Source organism: Rhododendron vialii, chromosome 2a (assembly GCF_030253575.1).
Source record: "Rhododendron vialii isolate Sample 1 chromosome 2a, ASM3025357v1".
Taxonomy (NCBI): domain Eukaryota; kingdom Viridiplantae; phylum Streptophyta; class Magnoliopsida; order Ericales; family Ericaceae; genus Rhododendron; species Rhododendron vialii.
The window spans coordinates 47,308,520-47,333,130 of NC_080558.1; the positions used below are offsets into that span (position 1 = coordinate 47,308,520).

General features: G+C 38.3%; 2 protein-coding genes and 1 pseudogene across 2 annotated transcripts; 2 read left to right on the forward strand and 1 right to left on the reverse strand.

Moving 5' to 3' along the window:
- Window positions 1-3,710: 3,710 nt before the first annotated feature.
- Window positions 3,711-7,683, forward strand: LOC131316418 (uncharacterized). The gene is made up of 4 exons (XM_058345773.1): window positions 3,711-3,966; window positions 4,094-4,266; window positions 4,459-4,522; window positions 7,308-7,683. Exons 1-4 carry the CDS (start codon window positions 3,741-3,743, stop codon window positions 7,514-7,516), a joined length of 672 nt encoding a protein of 223 aa, XP_058201756.1. The 5' UTR covers window positions 3,711-3,740; the 3' UTR covers window positions 7,517-7,683.
- A 4,586-nt stretch (window positions 7,684-12,269) lies between these two features.
- Window positions 12,270-14,721, forward strand: LOC131316545 (metal tolerance protein 1-like). Its single transcript, XM_058345952.1, has 2 exons — window positions 12,270-12,495; window positions 13,374-14,721. The coding sequence occupies exon 2, from the start codon at window positions 13,374-13,376 to the stop codon at window positions 14,607-14,609; it is 1,236 nt and encodes a 411-aa protein (XP_058201935.1). The 5' UTR covers window positions 12,270-12,495; the 3' UTR covers window positions 14,610-14,721.
- Window positions 14,722-14,971: 250 nt separating this feature from the next.
- Window positions 14,972-17,416, reverse strand: LOC131316546 (caffeic acid 3-O-methyltransferase-like; annotated as a pseudogene).
- Between the last annotated feature and the right edge of the window lie 7,195 nt (window positions 17,417-24,611).

Consider the following 24,611-nt stretch of genomic DNA (forward strand, 5'->3'; position numbering starts at 1 on the left):
GGTATATACACCCATAATTTACAAAGAACTAGGCATGCTAACTAAATGGTAAAACCCGAAATCTTTTGGAATCCCAAACTAGCCAAGTGATCCACACAACCATCTCCTTCGCGATTGCTTTGTTTCACTTCCAAGACTTCCAACCTCAGCAGAAGGTAATCATGGTATTGTCCCAAAGCATTGGTCCATTGGATAAACTGATGAAAGGAAATTAAATGGACACTGACGCCAAATTAAAGGAACGAATTAGGCCCGCAAAAACATTAAATGGTGATATGTACCCCACCCCATTCATGGGATGCATAATCATTACTAGGAGTATGTCGTTTGTGTTCTTCAAGACTAGTACACTACTCAATTAATGGACCTTCTCGGTGGGTTCGATCGGTGTTATTCCATTCTGATCGATCAATACTAGCAAAAGTCTTTTTAATTCGAGAGAGATAAGTGTTTTTGATAGTGAAAAATTTATAGATTTTTATTTGCGGTTACGAAGTTTTTAGGTGTTTTCGGTAGTAAATAAGTTGTTGAGAAATGTCAAGTTGTTTTCGGTAGTGAATAAGTTATTGTTAGGTTTGTGAGTAGAGTTACTGTAGTAAAAATAGTTTTTGTTAAGAATTTTTTTGTTAGTGGAAACGAAATGGTAAAATACATTAAGTTTTTAGTATTTTTTGTTAGTGGAACGAGACTAAATTCAAGTTTAAGTCCTAGCATTTGTTTCTCCTTACTAACCTATACAATCTGATAGGGGGACTTGGTCTCGACCAGGTGAAGGAATTGTGGAGACTAACATGATGGAAACTGGTGCTATTGCTCGAGGAGTGGACGGTAGTGTGCGTGGAATCTTGGTTAAAGTTCACAAAGGAATCAATTCTCCAAGAGCAGCAGAAGCGTTAGCCATCTGCGACGGTATTCAAATGGGTATCGCACTGAAATTTTCTAGTGTCATTGTTGAATGGATGCGGAGGCAGTTTAATTTAAACAGTTGCCCAATATTGAAGACTCCGCCGTTAGATAATATAGTTTCGATTTATGATTGTTTGACACTTAATGACTTCTTCTTTTTGTGTGAGTTTAATTTGATTAAACGTGATTGTAATCGGATTGCACACATCAGTAAAAAAAAAAGGCCCGTTCTTGATGAGGTAGGTCCGATCTGTGGACTACCGCCTTGCCCTCATGGGGTTCCGTTCTCTCTGATGTTTGCGCTTTCCCCGGCCATCAGTTAATAAAACATCTTCCTTTTTGTAATATTTTTTTTTTTAAAAACCTAAAAAATGGAAAAAAAAAAAAAAAAAAAAAAAGGGAAGAAAAAAGTGATCGAGCTTCCCTATTCTAGAAGAACCAGTCGTTGAGGAAAATTTATACTACAAGCAGATTACTCTACTAACAAAACACTAGCTTATAATTATTGTAATTTAATAATAACGGCGCCAGGAGTTTTTTTTTTTTGACTAATTTTTCAAATGAATTCTACCCTTTAGCTTCGAAGATTCATGCCCTAGCTAGCTACTAGGGTCTTTTCGGCTAATGTCATTTTTTACAGTCTTTTCTTGGAAGGTTATTTCTCTTAAGTTTTGCTATATTCATGCTAATTTTTTTGGATTAACCACTCGATTGAACAAGAGAAATTAGAAAAGTATAAAGTTGTGACAAAAAGATTACTAAAGACAGAATAAAGTTTGAAAAAGACAATTTTCATTGTCTTCAAGTGTCGTTAGTGACGTCTTAAATGATTTTTTATTTTCAATTTCAGGCTATATTCTTTTACTTTTTGATTCTTCATGTCAAGACCAGTGGGAGAATCAAAAAGTTTGATACGAGGGAGAAACTTTAATAGAGTTCAAGCAAGAAAATATAAACCAAAACAAGAAAGACTGTAATTCGACACACAAAAATATAAACAGTTATGGTTAGCATGAATTTTGTTCTACTATTACATATGTTAAAAATTTTAAATGGGGTTTGGGTATTGTGGGGTGTAAACGAGCCAAGTCGAAGTTTGAGTTCGAGCTCGGCTCGTTTAGTAAACGAGTCAAAAACTCGAGTTTAAACCTTAACGAGTCGAGCTTACTCATTTACTAAACAAGTCTCTCTAATCAAGTCGAGCGTTCCTTAATGAGGCGAGCTCCACTCGGCTCGTTTAGTAAATGAGCCAAAAACTCGAGCTTGAGTTCGGCTCATTTACTAAACGAGCCGAGGCTTAACGAACCGAACCGAACTGAGCTCACGAACTGCTCAATTCGTTTACCGTCCTAGATGTGTATGTATGCAGTAATACTAGGTAGTGTACTTTCTTAGCCAAAACAGGGGTAACCTGGCACCACCATCGCATAATGTGTGTCGACGGTCGGTGGTTGAGACAGATCATTATTTTTTTTAATCTAAAAAAATTGGTCGAATGAGACAGTTAGTAATGTACGGTGCATGTGAATTAATTTTTATTTTATGGTTGAGAGATACACTCCTAGCTACTAGGAGTACAACTTTTGTTTCTACTAGTATTATTCTCCTTCTGAAATCGTCCATTTGTAGGATGTTTGGAACTGTTCCCTTCTGCTTGCTGCTGTTTGTTTTTGTTTTTATTTTCCCACTTGGTTGATGATTGCTATCAACTGCTGCTACTTTATTTCTTTTCTTTTGAAAAACGAGAGAGAGAGAGAGAGAGTGAGTGCTACTTTATTTTTGAAGAGACTAGTATCGAGTGCTACTCGTCTTGTAGATTTTTAATCCCAACTCTATCCCTATTGTGAGTGAAGTGTGTGATTGGAATTGAATGTGTATTTGAGTGTGGAGTTAAAATTTTTGTTTTTAATTTGCCATTGTCCGTCCGCCCTCTAACATCTTTTATACGCTTTGACTCTTCTGCGCCTCTGTACTCAATGGGTGTGGAATGGATCTTTGTTGGGCTGATCCGATGATATGAGACGATGAAAGCAAATTCAATTTGTTTATGGACCCATCAACCTCAAAGAAGGAAATTTTATTTAATTACCGTTGTTTTGTAGTAAATTGTACGCAAAATATGATCTCATGTTATACAAATGTTGCTGGATGCGTTATTTTTTTGCAAATTACTGTGTTTTAATTCAATATAAATTGGTGGAATCAAAGTTCTAATTAAACCCAAAAGTTTGTACGGACCCATGACAAGTTCAAGTTGAAAAGCGAAAGAAAAATTATAAACTACACATTCACGCTCACTTCTTGGGCGTCGAATGCTTAAAAAAATAATGAATAATTGATAAAATGAGGTAGTTTCATTTAGACTAGGGATGGCTCAAGAAATTTTTACTAGAGTATTCAAGAATTAACTTAACTCTACACCTGTGCGGAGCCGCCTGAGATGATTAAAAAGGAAGCTAAGATGATCAAAATGAGTTTCTTCGAACAGAGGAAAGGAAACGAACAGATGAGCTAATCGGCATTTGTCTCCCTGGCCCAATCCACTAAGGCCCGTCTGCCAACTAATCATATGGGCCACCCATTAGAGAGAGCACTAGTTAAGTGGGTCAGGTATGTGGTGGGGGCCCGGCCCATATTGGCTCCCTTCAACTTAAGCCAATGAGATTCCAGTGCAACGGCGTCGTTTCCTCTGCCAGTTGCAAAACTGCGCTGCGCTGTGACTGATTTCTTTCATTATCCATTTGGGGATTGTTCCTTCGATCCTCGTCGTCGGCCTTGGTGCTGCTGCTGCTGCTGCTGCTGCTCTCTCTCTCTCTCTCTCTCTCTAAAATCTAATGGCGTCTTCTCTCTCCGCATGTCACAGCCTTCCACATGCTTGTCATATTTCTCGGAACAAGAATGGTCTCTCCTCCCTCAACACCTTCTCTTCAAACCCAAACGTCTCCTCTCATTTCCTCAGCAGAACCAAACCCCAACGTCTAATCACTTTCACTCCGAGGCGGCCTTTCACTGTCGTCGCCATGGCGCCCCCTAAAGCTGCTGGTGGTAAAGTCAAGAAAGGTATTTACCATTCCCCTCCCCAATACCCATTTCGAAAAGCTTTAAATTTTTTCATTCGATTCTTACAATGCAATCTTGCTAATTGACGTGTATGTGTGTGTGGGTGTGTGTATATTTGAGTTTGCAGTGACAGGAGTGATTAAGCTTCAACTAGAGGCAGGGAAGGCCACGCCTGCACCCCCTGTGGGTCCAGCGCTTGGTTCTAAGGGGGTCAATATAATGGCATTCTGCAAAGACTACAATGCAAGGACTGCCGACAAAATGGGCTACGTTATCCCTGTTGAAATCACTGTCTTCGACGTCAGTTCTCTCTCTTCTTCCTCGTTAGTTTTGCTAAATTCCGGTTTATTAACTTGTTAGCTTCGTTGGAGGCCTTTCTCCCCCTGTCTATCTCTTTCCAGTAGAAACTAGATCTGTTGGTTACCCCTTAAACTCCCTTACTTGGAATTTTGTTAGAGTCTTTTTGAATTTCGGATTTTGTATTGTTTGCAGGATAGAAGCATCACTTTTATCTTGAAAACTCCACCGGCTTCAGTTCTTCTCCTTAAGGCTGTAGGTATAATCCTCCCTTTCAACTGGTTTTGTTCTAGTGTTTAATGCTTTCTCCAGTGTGTAAGGATGTGGTTTCTTTAATTAAGCTGGTATATAGTATAAAAGATTTTTCATTGTCCTTGCATTGAAATGCCTGTGATATATGTTAGGTTTTCTTTAGGACAATCCTTCTTGCTAATGTGGGTTTAAAAAATTTGGAGCAGATTATATTCTTTCGGGAAATGATTTTCACACTCTCTTTTTTGACAACGGTCTTGCTATTGTCAGCCCACTGGGCTGACGATAAACACATTAGAAGACAAGAAAAATACGTATTTCTGTGTACTTTTTATACCATTTAATACACATTTACACACTCATTATTGTCAGCCCATTGAGCTGATTTTAGAATTTTCCTTTTGACAAAGGCACTCCATTTTTTGTCTTTTAGTGAAGCTTTTGGTTGTATTGTTTTTTCACTAAAAGACAAGAAAAGGAGTGCATTTATCAAAAAAGGGTGTGCGAAAATGATTACCCCCAGGTAAGATAGAACATAGATTACAAAAATTTTAATTCAAAAAAATCAGGCGCTTTTCCATTCTAAATGATTAACTCACTCCTTGGAAAAGTATGGTGGAACTTGGAAGATTAAGGCCTTTTACATAGAAAGTAAATTGGATCCTCCACCCAATATTCATGGAATTTATACATGGAAATAAGAGGAGAAAATGTTGAACTTGTAGGCGAACCTAAGTGGTTGGGTGCTTGTTTTAAGTTCCTTAGCTCTTGAGAGCAAAAATTTGGACGAAGGGAGAGCATATTCGGAAAAGGATAGTATGTTGATCACAGGAAATTTTCACATTTAACGGGGCCAATAGTAGAATGAATTCCTTAATCGGAAAGACTTGAGATGTGGTCTCGAACTCTCAATGGCTCTTCAAGTGTTGATTGGATATTGTCCGGTTAGTCCATCAGCTGTATCCTAAAACTATTAGCTAGACCAAAGGTAATGCTTTATTGGCCGAGGCTAGCTTCTAGGCATGTTTCTCGAAGATCTCTCGAAATATGTTCTTAAACCTAGTATAGAAATCCTTCAGCTTATGATGGTTTGTCTTTGACACTGTCGAAGACTCGAAGTAGGCATAGCCATCACCGGAACTTAGTTCAGGTCATTTACTTGCTTCGAGTCTTGTAAATATTCTGCCATGCTTAAGAGTATTCTGTTTCGTGCCTATCTTTTTCCTTGTTGAATTTTTCATCAGGATCTAGTTATAGGTATAACCGTATAACTATGAGTTGTGAACCATGATATGAAACACTTATCAATTTGCTATATTTACCTCGTGATTTTTTCTCTACTCAAATTTTGTAGCCTTGGGTTCAAGTTCATTTGTGGGTTGTGCATGTTATTAGCATAATATTTCCTAATATTATGCAATATTGTGCTAACAGTGCAATCCTGTGTAACTATATTATATTAATTGGTTTGTTCTGTATTCATTGTATTGTGCATTGGCCAAATTACCTTGCAACAATCGACACAAACAAATGCATGTGTGTTGCATGACTGTTTTGGTCGATGCACTGTATGTCACATGTTTCGTGACTGTAGAAAAAGTGGTTTCAACCTTTGTTCACTTATTGAAGCTGCTGGTGCCTTTGAATCTTCAGCTTTGTTGATAATACTGGATGAATAAATTGGAAAATATATATGCTATCATAACTAGCATATTAGATCACAAGAGATGGTGTCAATCTTAGAAGGATTTACCTCTGTGAGGAGGTGATAAGCTGCAAATTTGTAACCACTTAACCATATTTTCAAGGTCATAATTACGAATACATGATTCTCACTCAATATTTAGGTTATCCAATGTCTTCATTCTTACTTGAATCCTAGCACGAGTTGTGCTCTTGTCAAGGAGAAGAAACCAAATTGGTGTTTAATGTATCCTTATTGGGATAACTTGTGGTTCATCTGTTCCGTGCCCCTCGTATGTTTTTCATGATTATGGTGATTCTAGGTTGAAATGAATGCACACAGTACCTCTCAGCAAATAGAAATTTTCTTGTGTTGGCTGTCAGAAAGAGTCTGAGAGACTTTGTTTTCCCCTCAATTCTTGGGGCTGAAAATTCTGTGACTTTTTGGATACATGCATTTTGAGAATCTGAGTTTTTCAATCGATATGTTGATTGGTAAAAATGTTTAGTTTCTGAGAAGATGGTTGAATTACACTGCTTGTGCTGCATTAGTGAGGAATGTGGAGATGCTCAATGGATGGAAGTCAAAAAAAATTCTTTGTTCTGTGACCATTCTGCAATGTATTTCGAAAAGAATGTGGAAGTGGTTGTCTCTTGCCTGTTAGAAGATTTTGACACATTGTACATGCACAATGTCTTATTGATCATGTTTTCTTGAACTAGTGATATACGTTCCAATTCATTATGCATTTTCCTTGTCTATGCTGAAGTATTGTTGCTCACAATATCCTATTCCTAATGTGGAAGTTCTGCTTTACCAGGAATTCTGTGTAGTGCATCTTGAATTCTATATGTGCCATTTACAGTTGTTTAGTAACTTATAGGACCTTGAAGTTTTACGAACTTGCAATTCTATATTTTCTACACATAAAAGGAGGGCCATTCCGAAAAGATTTATAAACCACCTTGGGATGGACAAGATTGGGAGAAGAAGTTATGGTATGCGATGAGAATAGCTTAAATAGTTGATTTTTTGAGATCTGCTTTTTGGTAAGTGCATTCAACAGAATTGTAAACTAGTTGTTACTCATGTTGAGTGGTTTTTTCAGGAGTGGAGAAAGGTTCAAAAAACCCGAAGTTGGAGAAAGTTGGGGTGGTCACCATTGACCAGTTGCGTGCAATTGCAACAGAAAAGTTGCCGGATTTAAATTGTTCGAACATAGAAACCGCAATGAGAATCATAGCGGGCACCGCAGCTAATATGGGTATTGACGTTGACCCTCCCATTCTTGAACCTAAGATTAAAGAGATTCTGTAAAGCCATTTTTGGCTTCTATTTTGCTACAATTTGGTGAGAAATGTATTTAGCAGCATTTTTGTTGTATTCGCGTTTGTACCCTATTGGGGAGCATTGTATTTGTGTTTTGTAGCTCATTTGTGTTGCCAATTTGAGCCTTGAAATGGTATATTTTCATGTTGGAGATCCTTTCATTGCTTGATCGTGCACTTTCTTAGATGAGTGATGGCCAGACTTCCAAAATTCCTTAACCAGTGGCTTTGTACATCCCTTGTACTCCAATCTCCAAGTACTAATTTGTTTTGAGCGTGCACTCTCCGTTACAGTAATGCACCTGTACTTTTATTGGCTAACCGGCCTGGCTTGAGTTGGTTATAATTAATTACTATTGGCGCGATGAAACTTATTGACAAATGTACTGCTCATTATTTTCAAGTAAAACATGTATGTTGTGTATATGTTGTCTCATCCAATTTCTTTTCTCAATGGGAGTCGTTTTTTGCTTGCGGGTCCAAATAGTTTGTGTGACAGGGTTTGTACAAGTGAGCAAATAATTCTTTGTATGAATCATTTTTATTCTTAATCTTGTTTTTTGGGTTATTCATCAAAAGTGGGTTTGTACAAGTAGGCAAATACTAGTAATTCTTTTATGAATCATTTTTATTCTTAACCTTATTTTTGGTTTATTCATCTAAAGTACGCAAGTAAGGAATAAGAACCAAACAAGTGGGATCTTTGGAAAGAGGAAGAAGTTGAGGCTCTATCTGTTTGGGCGTAAAATGTTTTATTGCAAATTTTTTTTAACAGATTGTTCACCTACTCAAATACACTGATAACATCAGAAAAAAGATGTATGAAAAGTAGACATTTGCATTTCTTTCTCAAATTCATGTTGTACAGTTTGACGCAGAGGAATTCACGAGAGACTAGTCAACGTATTAATCCAAACGAGATAAACAACTCAGTGCAACGAGCAAACCTTGCGCACAAGGAAGAAAGAGAGAAACTCTGCAATATTATTGATTAAAAGCTTTATAATTGTATAGGTCACAGTCTTTTTTATAAGACCCTAACCCTAGAAATTCTACTGAAAAAGAAATCTAAAATCATGCCAAAACAAGCGGCATTAAAGAAAAGATATTTTCTAATTAATTAAAATAAAATCCTAATTCTTGTAGACCAAAAATCCTAATAAAAATAGAATTTAAAATCAAACCAAATACGGAAAGTTAATAATTCTAACCTAAACGAAAAAATTTCTAGTCAAAATCTTATTCTAAAACTATAAAAATAAAATACAAAAACTCTCCATTTTTGTCCTACATCAATCTCCTTTACTTTAAAAGAACTCGCCTTCGAGTTCTCATTAGAAACTCGCCACCTTCCCTTCCAAAGAAATAGATATTTGGAATACTTCAACTTTTCGCTTGTCTTCCAATAAAGTACACTTGCCAAGATAATTTTCCTGCACACTTCAATTAATTGACAATTTTCATAATACGAGAATTGAGTGAAAACTCAAACTGCTCCAACCCAAGAAAATCAATAAATTGAACGTCATGCAGAAATTACAACTTCTCTTTATGTTGATCCATCACAGAATTAATTGGTACCTCAAGTATGACTGAAGTAGCATTAAGAAATCTTGTACCGAATTCACCATTAGGACCAGTCATACTTCCTTGTGGCTCACAAGGCTCAATATTAGGGAAGACATCATCATGTTGAGAAATTATAGGTCGCAATTTATGACTTTCCTCTCCCTTTGGTTCTTGTCCTTGATACAATGTTGCGATATTTTCATCCTTGCTTGCAATTACCTCATTGGTTACACCTCCATCTAAATCAAACTGATGTTCGAGCATAGGGGCACTCAAACATTCCTCTTTGCCACCAGCTTCTTCTTGGTCACCAAGTTCAACCTGATCTCCCTCCTCTTTTGCAACCTCATATCCATCATAATAGTTGGAACATAACGACTCTAAGATTGAAAGATCTTTATTGGTTTGATAACCTTCAAGGCTTGATCGACTCGAACCCCATAGCCTCATTGATGTGTCCCTCAAGTTTTCAATAGCCACAACTGTATTATTATTTTTAATTTGGAAAAGAATAAGACAAGTCAAGATTATCTCGGGACAGTCGCTTGCACTTGAGATTTCTTCGGTACTCTTCAAGAAATTATAAAGAAGAAAATAAAATAAAAGACTAATAAAATTCTAAACGGAAAGGAAATAAAATTCCTAGAAAAAATCCTACCAAAACTAGAAAATTAAAAATGTGTAAAACAGGCAGCACAAATTAGATTTCCTAATAATATCATGTAAAAATAAAATCCTAACTCTTGTAGACCGAAAACTACCCTTAAGGAATAATAAAATTAGAATTTAAAAATAAAGAAACATGAATTTTCTAAAGCTAAAAGAAAATTCCTTCTCAAGATCTAATTGTAGAATAAAAATATAAAATCTTCCAGAATCTTATCCTACATCAGTCTCCTTTTTTTCAAAAGAACTCGTCCTCGAGTTCTCGTTGGAAATCTGCCATCTTCCATGCCATCAGTCTCCTTTTTTCTCTTCATGCTTTAACTTGTTGACAAGATGCACGAACATTGGAAACCCAATCAAATTATTGTACTCCAAAAAAATCGACAACTAAAATTGTATGCTGAAGTTGCTGGTTCTCTGGACTTTGATCCATTATAGAAATTGTTGGTGCAACAATATGCAAAAAGCCTTCTTTATTAGTTTCAAAACTTTCTTCATTATTGATTTCTTCCTCAAGTGGCAATAAAAAATTTTCAACTTGATTGCAAATCTTCTCTTCAACTTCTATCACAATTTCATCGAGATCTAATTGTCTTTCGAGCATTGGGGCACTCAAAATTTTTTCTTTGCTAGAAAATTGATTTTCTGCAACAAATATATTTTCTTCTAGTGTTGCAGTCAAATCATTGTGGGTGACTCATCAAGCCCAAACGCAGAAACCTCCAATGCAATATTCTTTTGGTCCTCCGCAAACGCATCTGAAACAATTTCAAAATTCTCTTGCACACAAGCATCGATGTCAATTTCGTCTTGATCTTTAACTTCAATTTTGACCTCTCCCAAGACTTCTACAATGATTTGTTCCGCATGATATTGTTTTGGCCTATATTTTTCCTCCAACAATTGTTCATAATTCCGTGGTAAAAATCTCTCCATCATACATTTTTTAATTCTCCACCATGCATGAATTTGACGCTTGCCCAATCGATCTCTTAGAAATTGCATATCTAGCCACCATCGTAGCGCTAGACACGTAAGCTTCACTAACAAATACCTCCACATTTGTTCAGGCGAAATTTCCGCATACTCCAAGGAATCTTCTATGTCTAGAATTCAATCCAAATGATCTTCAAAAAGTTTAAGACCACTAAATTTTGACAAATTATTGTAATACCTGAAATTTGGTTGTCGCTTTATCGAGTAATAATCATCATGTTTCTCGAATAGCTCGCCTTCAAATTTATTCTTACTATCGCAGTGATAATAAAAATATCATCCGGAGACGTCTTGGTTAATAGGTTGGTTGCGGGCAAATCCCTCAACACGGTTCCTATCAACTTTGCGTTTAACAGATTGACCGTGGGCAAATGTCTTGGTGCGAGTTCTATTAAATCCTTCTCCACAACCAACATCAATGGATGTGTCTTCAACCGTGTTTGGTATCATCGAACCAGGAAAAGCGCAGCTTTGATACCACTTGACGCATCGGAATTCACAAGAGATTAGTTAGTGTACTAATCCAAACGAGATAGAAACTCGTAGTAACGAGCCGTTCTTGAATCAACAATAACAATGACAAAAGTTTGAATATTATTGATGGAAAAACTGAATAATTGAATAGGTTACAACCCTTATTTATACTAGTAGAGAAATCCTATCTTAGGTAGGAATCTAGTAAGACAATTTCTTGCTAGTCAAGAAATTATAAAGAAGAAACTAAAATAAAATAAAAGACTAATAAAATTCTAAACGAAAAGAAAATAAAATTCCTAGAAGAAATCCTACCAAAATTAGAAAATTAAAAATGTGCAAAACTTGCAGCACAAATTAGAATTCCTAATAATATAATGTAAAAATAAAATCCTAACTCTTGAAAACCGAAAACCCTAAAGAAATAAGAAAATTAGAATTTAAAAATCAAGAAACATGAATTTTCTAAAGTTAAAAGAAAATTCCTACTCAAGATCTAATTGTAAAATAAAAATGTAAAATCTTCCAGAATCTTGTCCTACATCAACATCAACATCAACAGTAGTGTACTCCAATTAATTCTGTACTCCAGTTTTTTTTTTTTTTTTGGGAAAGTCCAATTATAGTGTTTTCAAGTTTTTCTTTCCTTTTCTTAACGGGATTCAAATTGTCTCTGGCCCAAGTTTGGACTTGACAAGATAGTTCAAATTTGAATGGTTCATTGCTGCAATCAATGATTCGGATTTGCTTAGAGACGATCCTTTTCCTATCTAACGAAGGTAAAAAACGGAGTCACATATATACCACCGAGTTATTAGTGTTTCCAAAATTTTCTTCTCCTTTTAAACAAACCAGTTTAGAGTCTGGTGTGCTTTATGCAGTAACTCGTGTCTCGAATTAGGTAGTAGTTTGGTGCATTCCTGTATATTGCGATGTGATCTTTGCCTTTGGATATGAACGAATGAATTGCCTGATTTAAAAAAAAAAAAAGTTTAGAGCCTAGACCCCGTGCATCCTTCCTTATTCCTTAAATGGAGCAAAAAATTTATGAAGTCCTTTATTGGCAATAAGTAACTACCAAACAAATCCAATTTGGCAATTTACTGTAAACAGAGAATCTTCCAAAACAAAACCAGGACGGACCTGTGAATCCAGTGATGAGTATATATTAGGTTTTGCCTCTCTGTTGAAATCTCGAAGTTTCCATCTGTGAAAGACAAAGAACAATCTTTTTGAAAATTTAGTCTCCTCCGCCTCTAAAAGGTATTCCTTCTCATCTCCCTCCGATTAATATGCCCTGTATTTCATATAATAGTCGTCCTTTTGTTTCTCATTCCTTGACTAGTAAACACTTGTTGTTGGCGATGTGATAGTACCTTTCTTCGTCCACCATCTACAAACACACTCTAGTGTATGGCATGTGGATATCCTTTCCTAGGTTTCACGCTTTTCTGGGTTTTATTCTCTCTGTGTCGCTTTGTCGCTTTTAAAGTTCAGGATTTTCTTTGAGCTATCAATCATCATATGAATCGGATTAATCATGCTCTTGGTGTCTTGTTTATGAATACGTAAAAATTTTCCGAATTCATACGCAGCTTTAGTTCACAATTGTAAGGTATTCATGGCCTGTCTGTTATGGTTTTTGAGATCAATTTTGTGAATTTAGATTAGTTTTAGCTACTGTGTTTGTGGCTACTAGTCTAGCATATGTGATATGCTAGTTTGTTGCTCCCTCATATGAGAGAGTGGTTGGTGGACTTCAGATTACTGGGACGGAGGCCGCATGTACTCAATCGATGTTTTGCACTTAAAACAAACTGAGAAGTTAAGCAATGCGTCTTGTTGTACCATTCTGTTGTATTTTGGTATCACATTCACGCCTCCACATTGATTCGAGCTTATTTTGGGTTACATTCTTTCCGAGTCGCGTGCTTACCTTATCTGTAATTGACAATTATCATCCACAGAAGTATACAGTGTATCATGTTTTGGAAGCTTTTCTATCTCTGCCATGTTTTGTTCTATTTTATGAACACCGTATTTGGTGATCCTGTAAACATAAGATATAAGTATTAAACTGCTTCAGTTGATGAAAGTTTTAATTTTGTTTCTAATAGTTAAAGCATATTTCTAATCTTCAGATGGAAGCTCAGAATCCCCAGTGTCATGGGCATGTAGGAGAGATATGTGCAGATTTTTCAGATGAAGAAAAGGGCTATGGGGAGGGTAAGATGTGCGGGGGAGCAACATGCGGATTCTCAGATGTTAATAACACTTCAAAGGATGCAAAAGAACGTTCAACATCCATGAGGAAACTTTGGGTATCAGTTGTGCTTTGCATGGTTTTCATGAGCCTAGAAGTTGCGGGAGGTATTAAAGCCAACAGTCTCGCAATTCTGACGGATGCAGCTCACTTGTTGTCAGATGTTGCTGCTTTTGCAATCTCCTTGTTCTCATTGTGGGCAGCCGGATGGGAAGCTACTCCTAAGCAGTCTTATGGCTTTTTCAGGATCGAAATACTTGGGGCTTTGATTTCCATTCAAATGATATGGCTTCTTACTGGGATTCTTGTTTATGAAGCCATTGCCAGAATCATCCACGATACAGGTGAAGTTCAGGGCTTCTTTATGTTTCTCATTTCAGCCTTTGGTTTAGTAGTTAACCTTGTAATGGCTCTCTTGTTGGGTCATGAACACGGTCATGGCCATGGGATTGGTCATGAACATGGACACCATGGACATGGTGAGCATAATCATGGGCAATGTGTTCATGATCATAGCTGTGAGGATGCTGACGATACCCATAGCCACGAAGTCAGCATCAAAGCATATCAACATGACAATGGCCATTCCAAACAACATAATGATCATCACAATCATGCTCATGAAGGAGATCATAGTGAGCCTTTGCTGAACAGTGGTGTTAAACAAAAGAAGCAACGGAACATAAACATGCAGGGAGCTTATCTTCATGTTCTTGGGGATTCCATCCAAAGTATTGGGGTGATGATTGGTGGGGCTATTATCTGGTATAAACCCGAGTGGAAGATCATTGATCTCATATGCACGCTTATTTTCTCTGTGATTGTGCTGTACACAACGGTTAAGATGCTGCGGAACATTTTGGAGGTTCTGATGGAGAGCACTCCTAGGGAGATCGATGCAACAAAACTTGAGCAAGGTTTGTGTGAGATGGATGAGGTAGTGGCCATCCATGAATTGCATATATGGGCTATCACTGTCGGGAAAGTCTTGTTAGCTTGCCATGTGAAAATCAAGTTCGAGGCTAATGCTGACATGGTGTTAGACAAGGTAATTGGCTATATTAGGAGGGAGTATAATATCAGTCATGTAACAATTCAAGTGGAGAGAGACTAGACGTCGAGCCGGATTTGGCTATGTATTTGGGTACAAAACCTCTCATTTATTATCTTAAATTATAGAATCTTATTGGACCTTGCTGGGTTATCTCGGCATGTCGTATTTCAAATTGTGTCTCTCCTTGTTTATGTTGAATGTGTTTTGCCGAGTATGCCATGAATGAGTTCTGGTTGAAGGATGTCTAGTGAATGGAAAATTGAGCTTCCCAGTTGTTTTTTTCGTTTCAAAGAAACATAATAAAGGTGGATGAGTGCATCCATGTTTTGTTCTCCATCACCCACCACTCAGCCAGAAATGGCTTTGGGGATTGGATTCGATCAAAAGATGATTGAATGCCAAAATAGCTTTAATGGGGGGTTTGGATTTTTGAAGGAAATAGTTAACACTGCATTTTTTCATAACTTATCAAATTATAACATATCTTGCTCCTTTTAGTAACTCGTCAAATTACAACTTACTGTGTTTTCCTCTCACAAAACAAAGAAGACGAAGAAGATTTGCTCAATTCTCACTTACATGAGGTATAGCTTCTCTGAATGGGGAAATTATTATTTATTTTTTTTCAGCTTCAGGGATTGTAATGGTTATGGGGTATCAGACAGTTTTGTAGAATTCCACAAGTGAAAATTTGTAGGCGCGAGCAGCTAACCTTATACTGGAAAACCCCGCTTCCTTTCCTAAATTCTCAAATTCGCTTTTTGTCCTTTCCTTGCCTCCAGGGTTCATATTCATCAGGAACAAGTCGAATTGGAAATCGCTTTTAACAGCAACACCGGTTTCAGGTGTTTCTGAAACCACCATATCCACCACAATCACTTTTCCATTGTCTGGTAGTGACTTGTAGTAATTTTTCAGTATGTTCAAGCAGTGCTCATCATCCCAACTGTGAAGTATCCACTGTTTCATTCAAAATTCAGGTTTTTGTCGGAACCTCTTCAAACTCTACAACTCAGGAGCACCCAAACCATTAACTTGTTTATTATTACACAAATGACTTTACGTTTTCTTCAACCGCAAAGAACTAATCTTGGCCGCAAAGAATTACTCTTGGCCGCAAATAATTACTCCGCCGAGTAATTATTTGCGGCCAAGAGTAATTCGTTGCGGTCAAGAGTAATGACGATTTCAAATGCTCTATACCATTTTGGTTGTACTTCCCGTACCAAAGTACAAAGGTGACTTACCATTTATAAAGGCACCAGAATTCTTTGGGATGTTTAGGAATCAATTTATAGACTCTTGGATTGCACTTTCCTAGATCGAAGCATGAACAGACCTCACAATCACATATAATCATTACCAACCTTCAAGAAAATGGCGTCTCCTCTGGGGATGCTCATAAACATATCTCCTACCACGTTCTCAATACCTGCTTCAAAAAATGCAGTTGTCTTTTAACAAGGCCTGATATGAAGCAGTTTTGTATTTTTGGGCCACAAGGTCACCTCTTTCGGCCTAAGTCAGATTGCATGGAGTGATACATACTCCACGATTCATCACATGCTGTCCTAAAGATTTTACTAAGGTCTAAAGTGATTGCTGTAAACTAACAATCAGTTATGTCTTTAAAAGGTACGGAAAATTTGTCTCAAGCGGGAGGGAATAAGCAATTGAGACAAAAAAAAGAAAAAGAAAAAAAGAAGAAGCCAAGTCCAACGCAACAAACTTCGAAGTGACCTATACCGTTCAGAGATTTGGTAAACAAGTATCTGATACGATACCTGGATAGGAAGGTGACTTTTCTATAACTGGAGCTAGATCAAAGTTGATGCCTTTGATTGTAGGGTACTTGGAAACAATCATGTTAAGAATAGCACCGTCTTCAAAGCCTCTGTAAGTCTCCAGAATCTGCTTCATAAACGTGGGATTGTAGTCTCCCATAAAAGATTTAAAAAGGTCACGGCACCTGGCATCATTGCCAACATAATCAAGGGCGTTCATTCCATAGGCCCTGTTGAATGGAAGCCCTCCTTCCATAACAGCATCTTTCAAATGGTACCTGTACTGATTCCCCTTATCAAAACAAAAATAAACAGAAAAAGGCATCTCTAGTCTGTGACTAAAAGATCATGACAATGGTTGTGTGTATGCAAAAGAACTAATGTAGAATTATTACCACATATTGACGGTAACCTTATCCTGAATTACATGTAACATTGGTGCAAATGAAAGACCATCTTGGTTGGGAATAAAGTATTTAGAGACAGGTGCCAATCCATAGAGCCTGCTGCTGCTACTGCTATTGACCTCCTGCTGGCCATCTGTGCAATGTGTAGAAAGGGAACAAGTGAGAATGGAATAGCTAGCGAGAAGGCTAGGATACGATCAAGAACGAGAGGTGCTTCTGGGTTGATGGTCTGGAGGCGAGTCGCGATTTCAAAAGGGGAGAGCAGAGCACCTGGACCGGCTTTTGCTATGATCTCCAGCACCCCGAGCTTGATCACTGATTTCAATACCATGGGCAGCACTGATGCACTCGCCAGCTGCATCGCATACTGCCGATGGCTGTCCTCTTCGTCAAAGTTTGCGGTCTGGCTTTCTAAGGAAGACATGCTCCTGTTCTGTTAATACAAGTCTCAAAACCTCTTCAGGAGATGGAATAATGAGGTACAAGGGTGGGAAAGAGTGATTTATGTACCCAAAATGGATTTTCAACAATGGTATAAAAACCATCAAACATAAGAACCATACTTAATTTCTTGTGTCAAACACCAAGCAGCTTTTACTGTTCCTTCCAAGAAAATGATTTTTTTTTTTACCAGTGGACTATAGACTTTTCATCACCCATGTGATATGAAATGAAGAGAAGGTGTTTACACCATAATTTAGTATTTAGTATATTATAATCGATTGGGTCAGAATGTTACACGTGTCAACGCATTTTAGACCGATTGATATAATGCAAATGCAATATGAAGCCTGTTAAGGAAAATGGACTGATCAAACGGTTGATATTCGACTGGACACGTGTCAGAATTTTGTATCACATGCGGATCGTGAAGTCAGACGGTTAATGCAAGCAGGCAGTTGAAATAATTACAACGTTGGAAACATGTGAGATCATGGAGAAGTAACCGCCTCATGCAGATAGTGGAGCAAGAATAGGGAGCATGGAGCCAACTAATTCAAATCGAAGGAGGGAAGTCCGTATGATTTGAATTTCAAGTCGACAACAGCCTATAAATACAAGAAAGGAAGATATTTAGAACCCCCAATCAATCGCCCAAAGGCTTCTACTTTTATCTGTACTTTACATTTCTTGCTCTAGGAGTAGCTTGTAATTTAACCGTCTGTTCGATTGTGTTCTCATAGTCGATTTGACTTCTACACCGAGGGATAATAAAGTCCATTTTGTTGTTCTTCTTCCATTTCCATTCACTTCATTAAGTTTGCTTCCAGAGAAGTCCTGAAATACGGCAAGGAACCAAACTCCACCACCACAAACACCCACATTTCCAGCACACTTAGCAATCTCTAGTCGATTAGTCGACTATCAGTAAAATAGACAAACAATTTTGGCGCTAGAAGGAGGGCATCATTACTAATTTGGAAGTAATGGCACCAGCGACAAGGAAACAAGGCGACCGACCTGCAGAGCCTCAGAATGAAGGCCTAGAAAGCCAAACTGACGTGGCGCATCCTGAACAAAGGGTGCCAGAAAATAGCCAAGGAAATGGCTTGAGCGCACCAACAAATATACAGGGCCTTTCCAGGCAGTTGGCACAAGTTTTGTCTAATCCAGAAGACGAAGCGGCACAGGAATTGATTACCCTATTGAGAAGGGTAGTTACGCCCCCATCTGTCATAGATGTGGATGCACATGGTGTAGTACATGAGCAACTGCAAACTGGAGATCTGCCTAGACAGTCACCTCAACAGGTATATACAAATCCAGCATTCGATTCAAATATGAATGTGCACAGTCGACCGTTTGTTGAAGCAACTGCTCTACGGTCCACAATCAAGCCAACTAGTTTTTACCAGAGTGTCCCATCTATATATGAAGTTGGTAACAGTAGTGGAAATGGTCAGAATCATGGTTTAAATTCTAGTCAAAGTCCTCAGGCTGGTTTCACAGGAGTCCGTGTCATGAATAATGGTCAACACATATACAATGCCGCACAAACTCTGCCAAATCATGGCAGTTATACTTATCATACTATGCCAGTAGGACCGAATAATGGAAATAGTGGTCAGTACGTTCACAATGTGCCAAACATTGGCAATGGGAACGGTCAGAATGGCCCTCTTGCACAACCTTATGTACCAAATGTCCTTAGAGCCCCAGATCCCATGAATATTAATAGGGCACAAATATTAGAAGTCATCCAAGATGTGTACGGACCAGGGCTACGCAGAGTGGAAAAACCCATGTTTAGAAAGCCTTACCCACATTGGGTTGACAATGTTCCTTTGCCAAGAGGGTATAAATTGCCTGAGCTTTCACTTTTTAGTGGTACAGAAAATCAGTCGACAATTGAACATGTAGGACGGTTTTGTCTACAGTTAGGAGAACTTGGCTCTGATGATGTTTTTAAGTTAAAATTATTCCCACATTCATTAACTAAAACAGCATTCACATGGTTCATAAGCCTGCCTGCAAATTCTATCCATACGTGGCAAGATATGGAAGAACAATTTCATGCTCAATATTTTAGACATGAACCAGAGGTCTCAATTGCCGACTTGGCTAAGTTAAAGCAGAAGCCAAATGAAACGGCAGAACAGTTTTTAACTAGATTTAAGAGATTAAGAAATCAATGTCATTGTAATGTGCCAGAGACCGAGATAGTTCGAATAGCTCAAGATGGTCTCGAGTTTAATTTTAAAAAGCAGTTTAATGGATCTAATTTCAAAGATCTGTTTGAGCTCTCCATGAGGGCATCTCAGTTTGAAGCTATTTTACAAGAAGAAGAGCTTTTGAGGAACACGTCTCTAGGAACATATTACCAAGATGTGGAAGGTGATATTGAGATTGATGTAGCGCAAGTCATTGGAAAGACCCCTATAATTTGTGACACTTTGGTTAAAACAGAAAAACCAATGAATATGCCTTCATCTCAACCCAATAGGCGTGGGGGGCAAGCAAATTATAGACAATATTCGTTTGATTTGGCACAAGCTGACCAAATATTTGATGAATTGTTGAAACAAAAATTTGTTACTTTGAGTCCTGGGCATATTATTCCTTCTGATAAGGATAGAAAAGGAAAAGAATATTGTAAATGGCACAATTCATTTAGGCATAATACTAACAACTGTGTTACATTCCGAAATTGTGTGCAGGACTTGATCCAGAAGGGACTGTTGCAGTATGCTAAAGGCGACAAGGATCCCATGGGAATTGAATCCAATCCTTTTCCCAAGATTGAAGTGAACATGGTGACGGCCGGCCTAGCCAAAAGGCTAGGTTCCAATGTGACGAAACAAACGCAGGGGGAGGAGGATCACATGCAGACTGAAGAAGAGTCAGCAAAGTCTCATACCTCTAGATTCCCAAACGACTACCTCTGCATTAGGTGTGGGCATGAAGTCCAGTATGGGGAAGCAATTATAGCAGAAAAAGATCAGAGAAGTGCATTCTCCAAGTCCGGACTGAGGTTCAACACAATGGGAGGAAATGACCTTCAAATTTATGTGGGAGCCAAACTGATTTATGAAGGTATAGATCCGGGGCTCTTTAACAGAATAGAGTCAGAGCATTGCTATGGGCCAGATGATGGACCATTTTTATTCAGGGGACATCCAGTCGTGCCTGCAAGGCCTGGGGTGCCTTCTTGCCAAGATCTTGAGGCGGCGGGGTACCAATTTCCTAATCAGAGGAGATACCCTAGTCAAAGGGGTGTTGGTTTCAGAAGAGATACTGGACCACGAGGTAGAGGACCTTATGGACGTGGATGGCACCAACCTAGGATGGTAATGCCACCCAATAATGATCACGAGGAATGGAGCACGCTTAGCCATCCAAAGTTCCCAGCAGAGGGTTGGTACACTAAGGTATCCAGTTCACAGAAAAGAAGGCTTCAAAGGAAGTTTGCAGCCAGGGCTTATGGTGACCCATGGGACCATGTGTTCGAACCAAGAGAGAAAGTGGAACCATCAAAGGTTCCAAACATGGTATGGACCCGGGATCAAGGAGAAACTAGTGGCCCAAAGCAGATAATTCAAAAGCATGGGGGGCAAGAGAGTAGTGCTACAGATCCTCCCCAGTCGACTGCCCAACTGAAGGGTAAAAAAGAATTGAAGCAGAGCTTAAAGAAGAAAATGGAGGAATTCCAGAAGCTCATGGAGGCAGATGATGATGATGATCTCTTTGACGAAGGGTCAGAACAGGAAGACCTGATCAAAGATGCGTCACCGTCTCCACAGAGATCTGCAACATTTGGAGAAAGCCTGGCCGCAATCCAATTCGGGTCAGTACCTATAAACTACCAGTGTAATATGATTTTAGTTCTGCCTAAGCAGTTTAGGGCAAAACCAAATCAGCCAATGAATTTGGCAGGCGATGTTGAGGATAATACCCAATCGATTGTAAAAATAATGGACAAAGAGAAGCATCCTCAGTCACAGCCCATTAATGTTGAGACGGATAAACATGGAAACAGTGTTGTAGTTCTTAGAACACCTGATGATGCCTCAATAAGGCATTTAAGACCACTGTATATTAAACTGCATATGAATGGCCAACCTATCTCGAAAGTGTTGGTCGACAATGGGGCAGTAGTTAATATTTTACCTGCTCGAATGCTCAAAGTTTTGAACAAAACCAATGATGACCTGATCCCAACAGAGGTTACAGTTGGCAATTTCGCTGGAGGGTGTTCTCCTGCTAAGGGGGTCATATCCTTACAACTACAGATTGGAAATAGGAAGATGAATGCAACGTTTTTCGTAATCGATTCTTCATCTAATTACAATGCCTTACTGGGCAGAGATTGGATCCATATAAATAGTTGTGTGCCGTCTTCTTTGCATCAGGCCTTGATCTTTCTAAAGCAAGAAGAAGCAGCGGGAATGGAGGTCTTTTGGGCAGACCGACATCCATTCAAAGCAGAGACTAACAACGTAGAAGCAGATCTCTACAACGAACATTTGTGGCCAACAAGAATAGAAGACTCAGAAGTCAGATCTAATCAAGTTGGAGTAACTGAGAGCCAATTCCTCAAATACATCAAGGAAGGGTTCCAGGAGCTGAGCAAAGATTTTATCAGGCCTAACATTATTTCAAGGCCTGCCAAGATTGATCAACAAGTTTTTAATGTTTAGAAACCTATTGAACACAGGGTGTGAAGATTTGGCTACTGTGAAAGCCACTTTTAAAAGGTTGTTTTCTTTTCTTGTTGACAGAAAATTGCAGGCAGATGAGCCTATTTCTTGTAATTGGGCTGAGTGTGTTTTTGATGATAGCCCTCTAAGCATGAAAGAGTTAGGATTAGCAGACCTGAAACCAGCACCAGCTAAGCTAGATGATGACGGGGCCCAAGTAAAGGATCCCACAGAAGAAGTCAACTTGGGAACTCCAGAAGATCCTAAGATCACATATGTAAATGCTGCTTTGCCTATTGAAATAAAGGAAAAGTTTAAGTACTTGTTGCGTAAATTTAAAGATTGTTTTGCTTGGAGTTATGATGAAATGCCAGGTTTAGATAGGTCTTTAGTTGAACACAAAATACCTATAAAGGAGAACTACGTACCTTTTAAACAGGCACCAAGGAGAATGAAGGATGATGTCTTACCTCAAGTCAAAAAAGAAATGGAACGTTTATTTGACGCAAAGTTTATTCGACCGGTCAAGTATGTTGAATGGGTCTCAAATGTTGTCCCAGTATTAAAGAAAAATGGGAAAGTTAGAGTATGCGTTGATTTTAGAGATCTTAATACCGCATCACCAAAGGATCAATATCCAATGCCTGTTGCTGATTTGCTAGTCGATGCAACAGTAGGGTACCAAATGCTGTCCTTCATGGATGGTAATGCTGGTTATAATCAAATATATATAACTGAAGAAGATACGCATAAAACAGCGTTTAGATGTCCTGGATACATAGGGACGTTTGAATGGGTGGTCATGGCTTTCGGATTGAAAAATGCAGGTGCAACTTATCAAAGAGTTATGAATTTAATTTTCCATGATTTTTTGCATAAATTCTTGGAAGTTTATATAGACGATGTAGTTGTAAAATCAAATTCAGTTGACGAGCACCTACATCATCTTGAACAGACTCTGGAAAGGATGAGGCGTTACAATCTGAAAATGAATCCTTTGAAATGTGCATTTGGTGTCACCGCAGGAAACTTTTTAGGATTCTTGGTGCATCAAAAAGGGATTGAGATTGATAAAACTAAAGCTGATGCTATTTTGAAAGCACAGGCACCAACCAATAAAGAAGAACTTCAGCAGTTCTTGGGAAAGATTAATTTCCTTCGAAGATTTATTGCCAATCTATCTGGAAAGACAATGGCATTCTCCCCATTATTAAAATTGAAGTCAGAAAAAGATTTCAGATGGGAACAAGAGCATCAGAAAGCTTTTGATACTTTAAAGCAATCTTTGGTGACACCTCCTGTTCTGATGCCTCCAATAAATGGAAAACCATTGAAGTTGTACATATCAGCAACGCACCATTCGATTGCAAGTCTGTTAGCTCAGGATAATGAACAAGGCCGAGAGCAATCAATTTACTACCTAAGTAGAAGGTTAAATGATTGTGAAAGTAGGTATTCATGTGTGGAAAAGATTTGTTTGGCATTATATTTTTCAGCAATTAAATTAAGGCATTACCTTTTGCCAGCTAGAGTAATGATCATTTCCCAAACAGATATAATAAAATATATCCTGTCTAGACCCATTTTGAGAGGGAGACAGGGGAAATGGATTTTAGCGCTAGTAGAGTATGACTTTGAATATGTGCCTCAAAAGGCAGTAAAAGGACAAGCTTTGGCAGATTTCTTAGCTGAGCATCCAAATCTACCTTTGGAAGAGGATACTTTTGAGGTACATCTTTTGGAGCTTAAACCTTGGCAACTGTCTTTTGATGGTTCAAAAACAGATAATGGAGTTGGGGCAGGTGTTGTTCTGACATCTCCAAAAGGAGAAATGTTTCAATTTTCTTTTCAACTCGATGAAAGTAGAATACTAACAAATAATCAAGCAGAGTATGAGGCCTTGATCATAGGCTTGGAAATAGCAAAAGATTTGAATATACGATATTTGAAAGTTTCTGGGGACTCACAATTGGTCATCCGACAAATTACAGGACATTATAAGTGCAATCACCCCTTATTGAGCCTGCAACTAGAAAAGGTTCAGTGTCTTGTCCAAAACTTTGATGAAATATGCTTTCAGCACATCTTGAGACTTCAAAATAGCGAGGCCAATCAAATGGCTCAGACAGCTTCAGGAGTTAAGATTCCTGAAGGAGACACGGAGAAAATAATTAGAATCCAAAAACGATATCTACCTTTTTCATTGGAAAGGGAAAAAGATCGATTGGATGTGTTTGTAATCGATATTTCAGACGATTGGATGATTCCAATAAAGAATTACCTTCTAAATCCTAATGAAAAGGTGGAAAGGACTGTCAAGTGCAGGTCCATCAATTATGTTTTATTAGAGCAGGATTTGTATAGAAAAACGTCTGATGGTCTATTATTGTTGTGCGTTGACAAGGACCAATCAATGAGAATTATGGGAGAAGTCCATGAAGGGACTTGTGGTGCTCATCAAGCTGGTGATAAAATGAGGTGGTTAATTAAAAGACACGGATATTATTGGCCAAATATTCGAGCTGACTGTATTCAGTATGCTAAAGGTTGCCAGCAATGCCAAAAGCATGGACCAATCCAAAGGATACCAGCTCATCAGTTGCAGTCGATTGTTAAACCTTGGCCGTTCAGAGGTTGGGCAATCGATATGATAGGGGAAATTCACCCAGCATCTTCGTTACAGCACCAATTTGTTATAGTGGCGACTGATTATTTTACAAAATGGACGGAGGC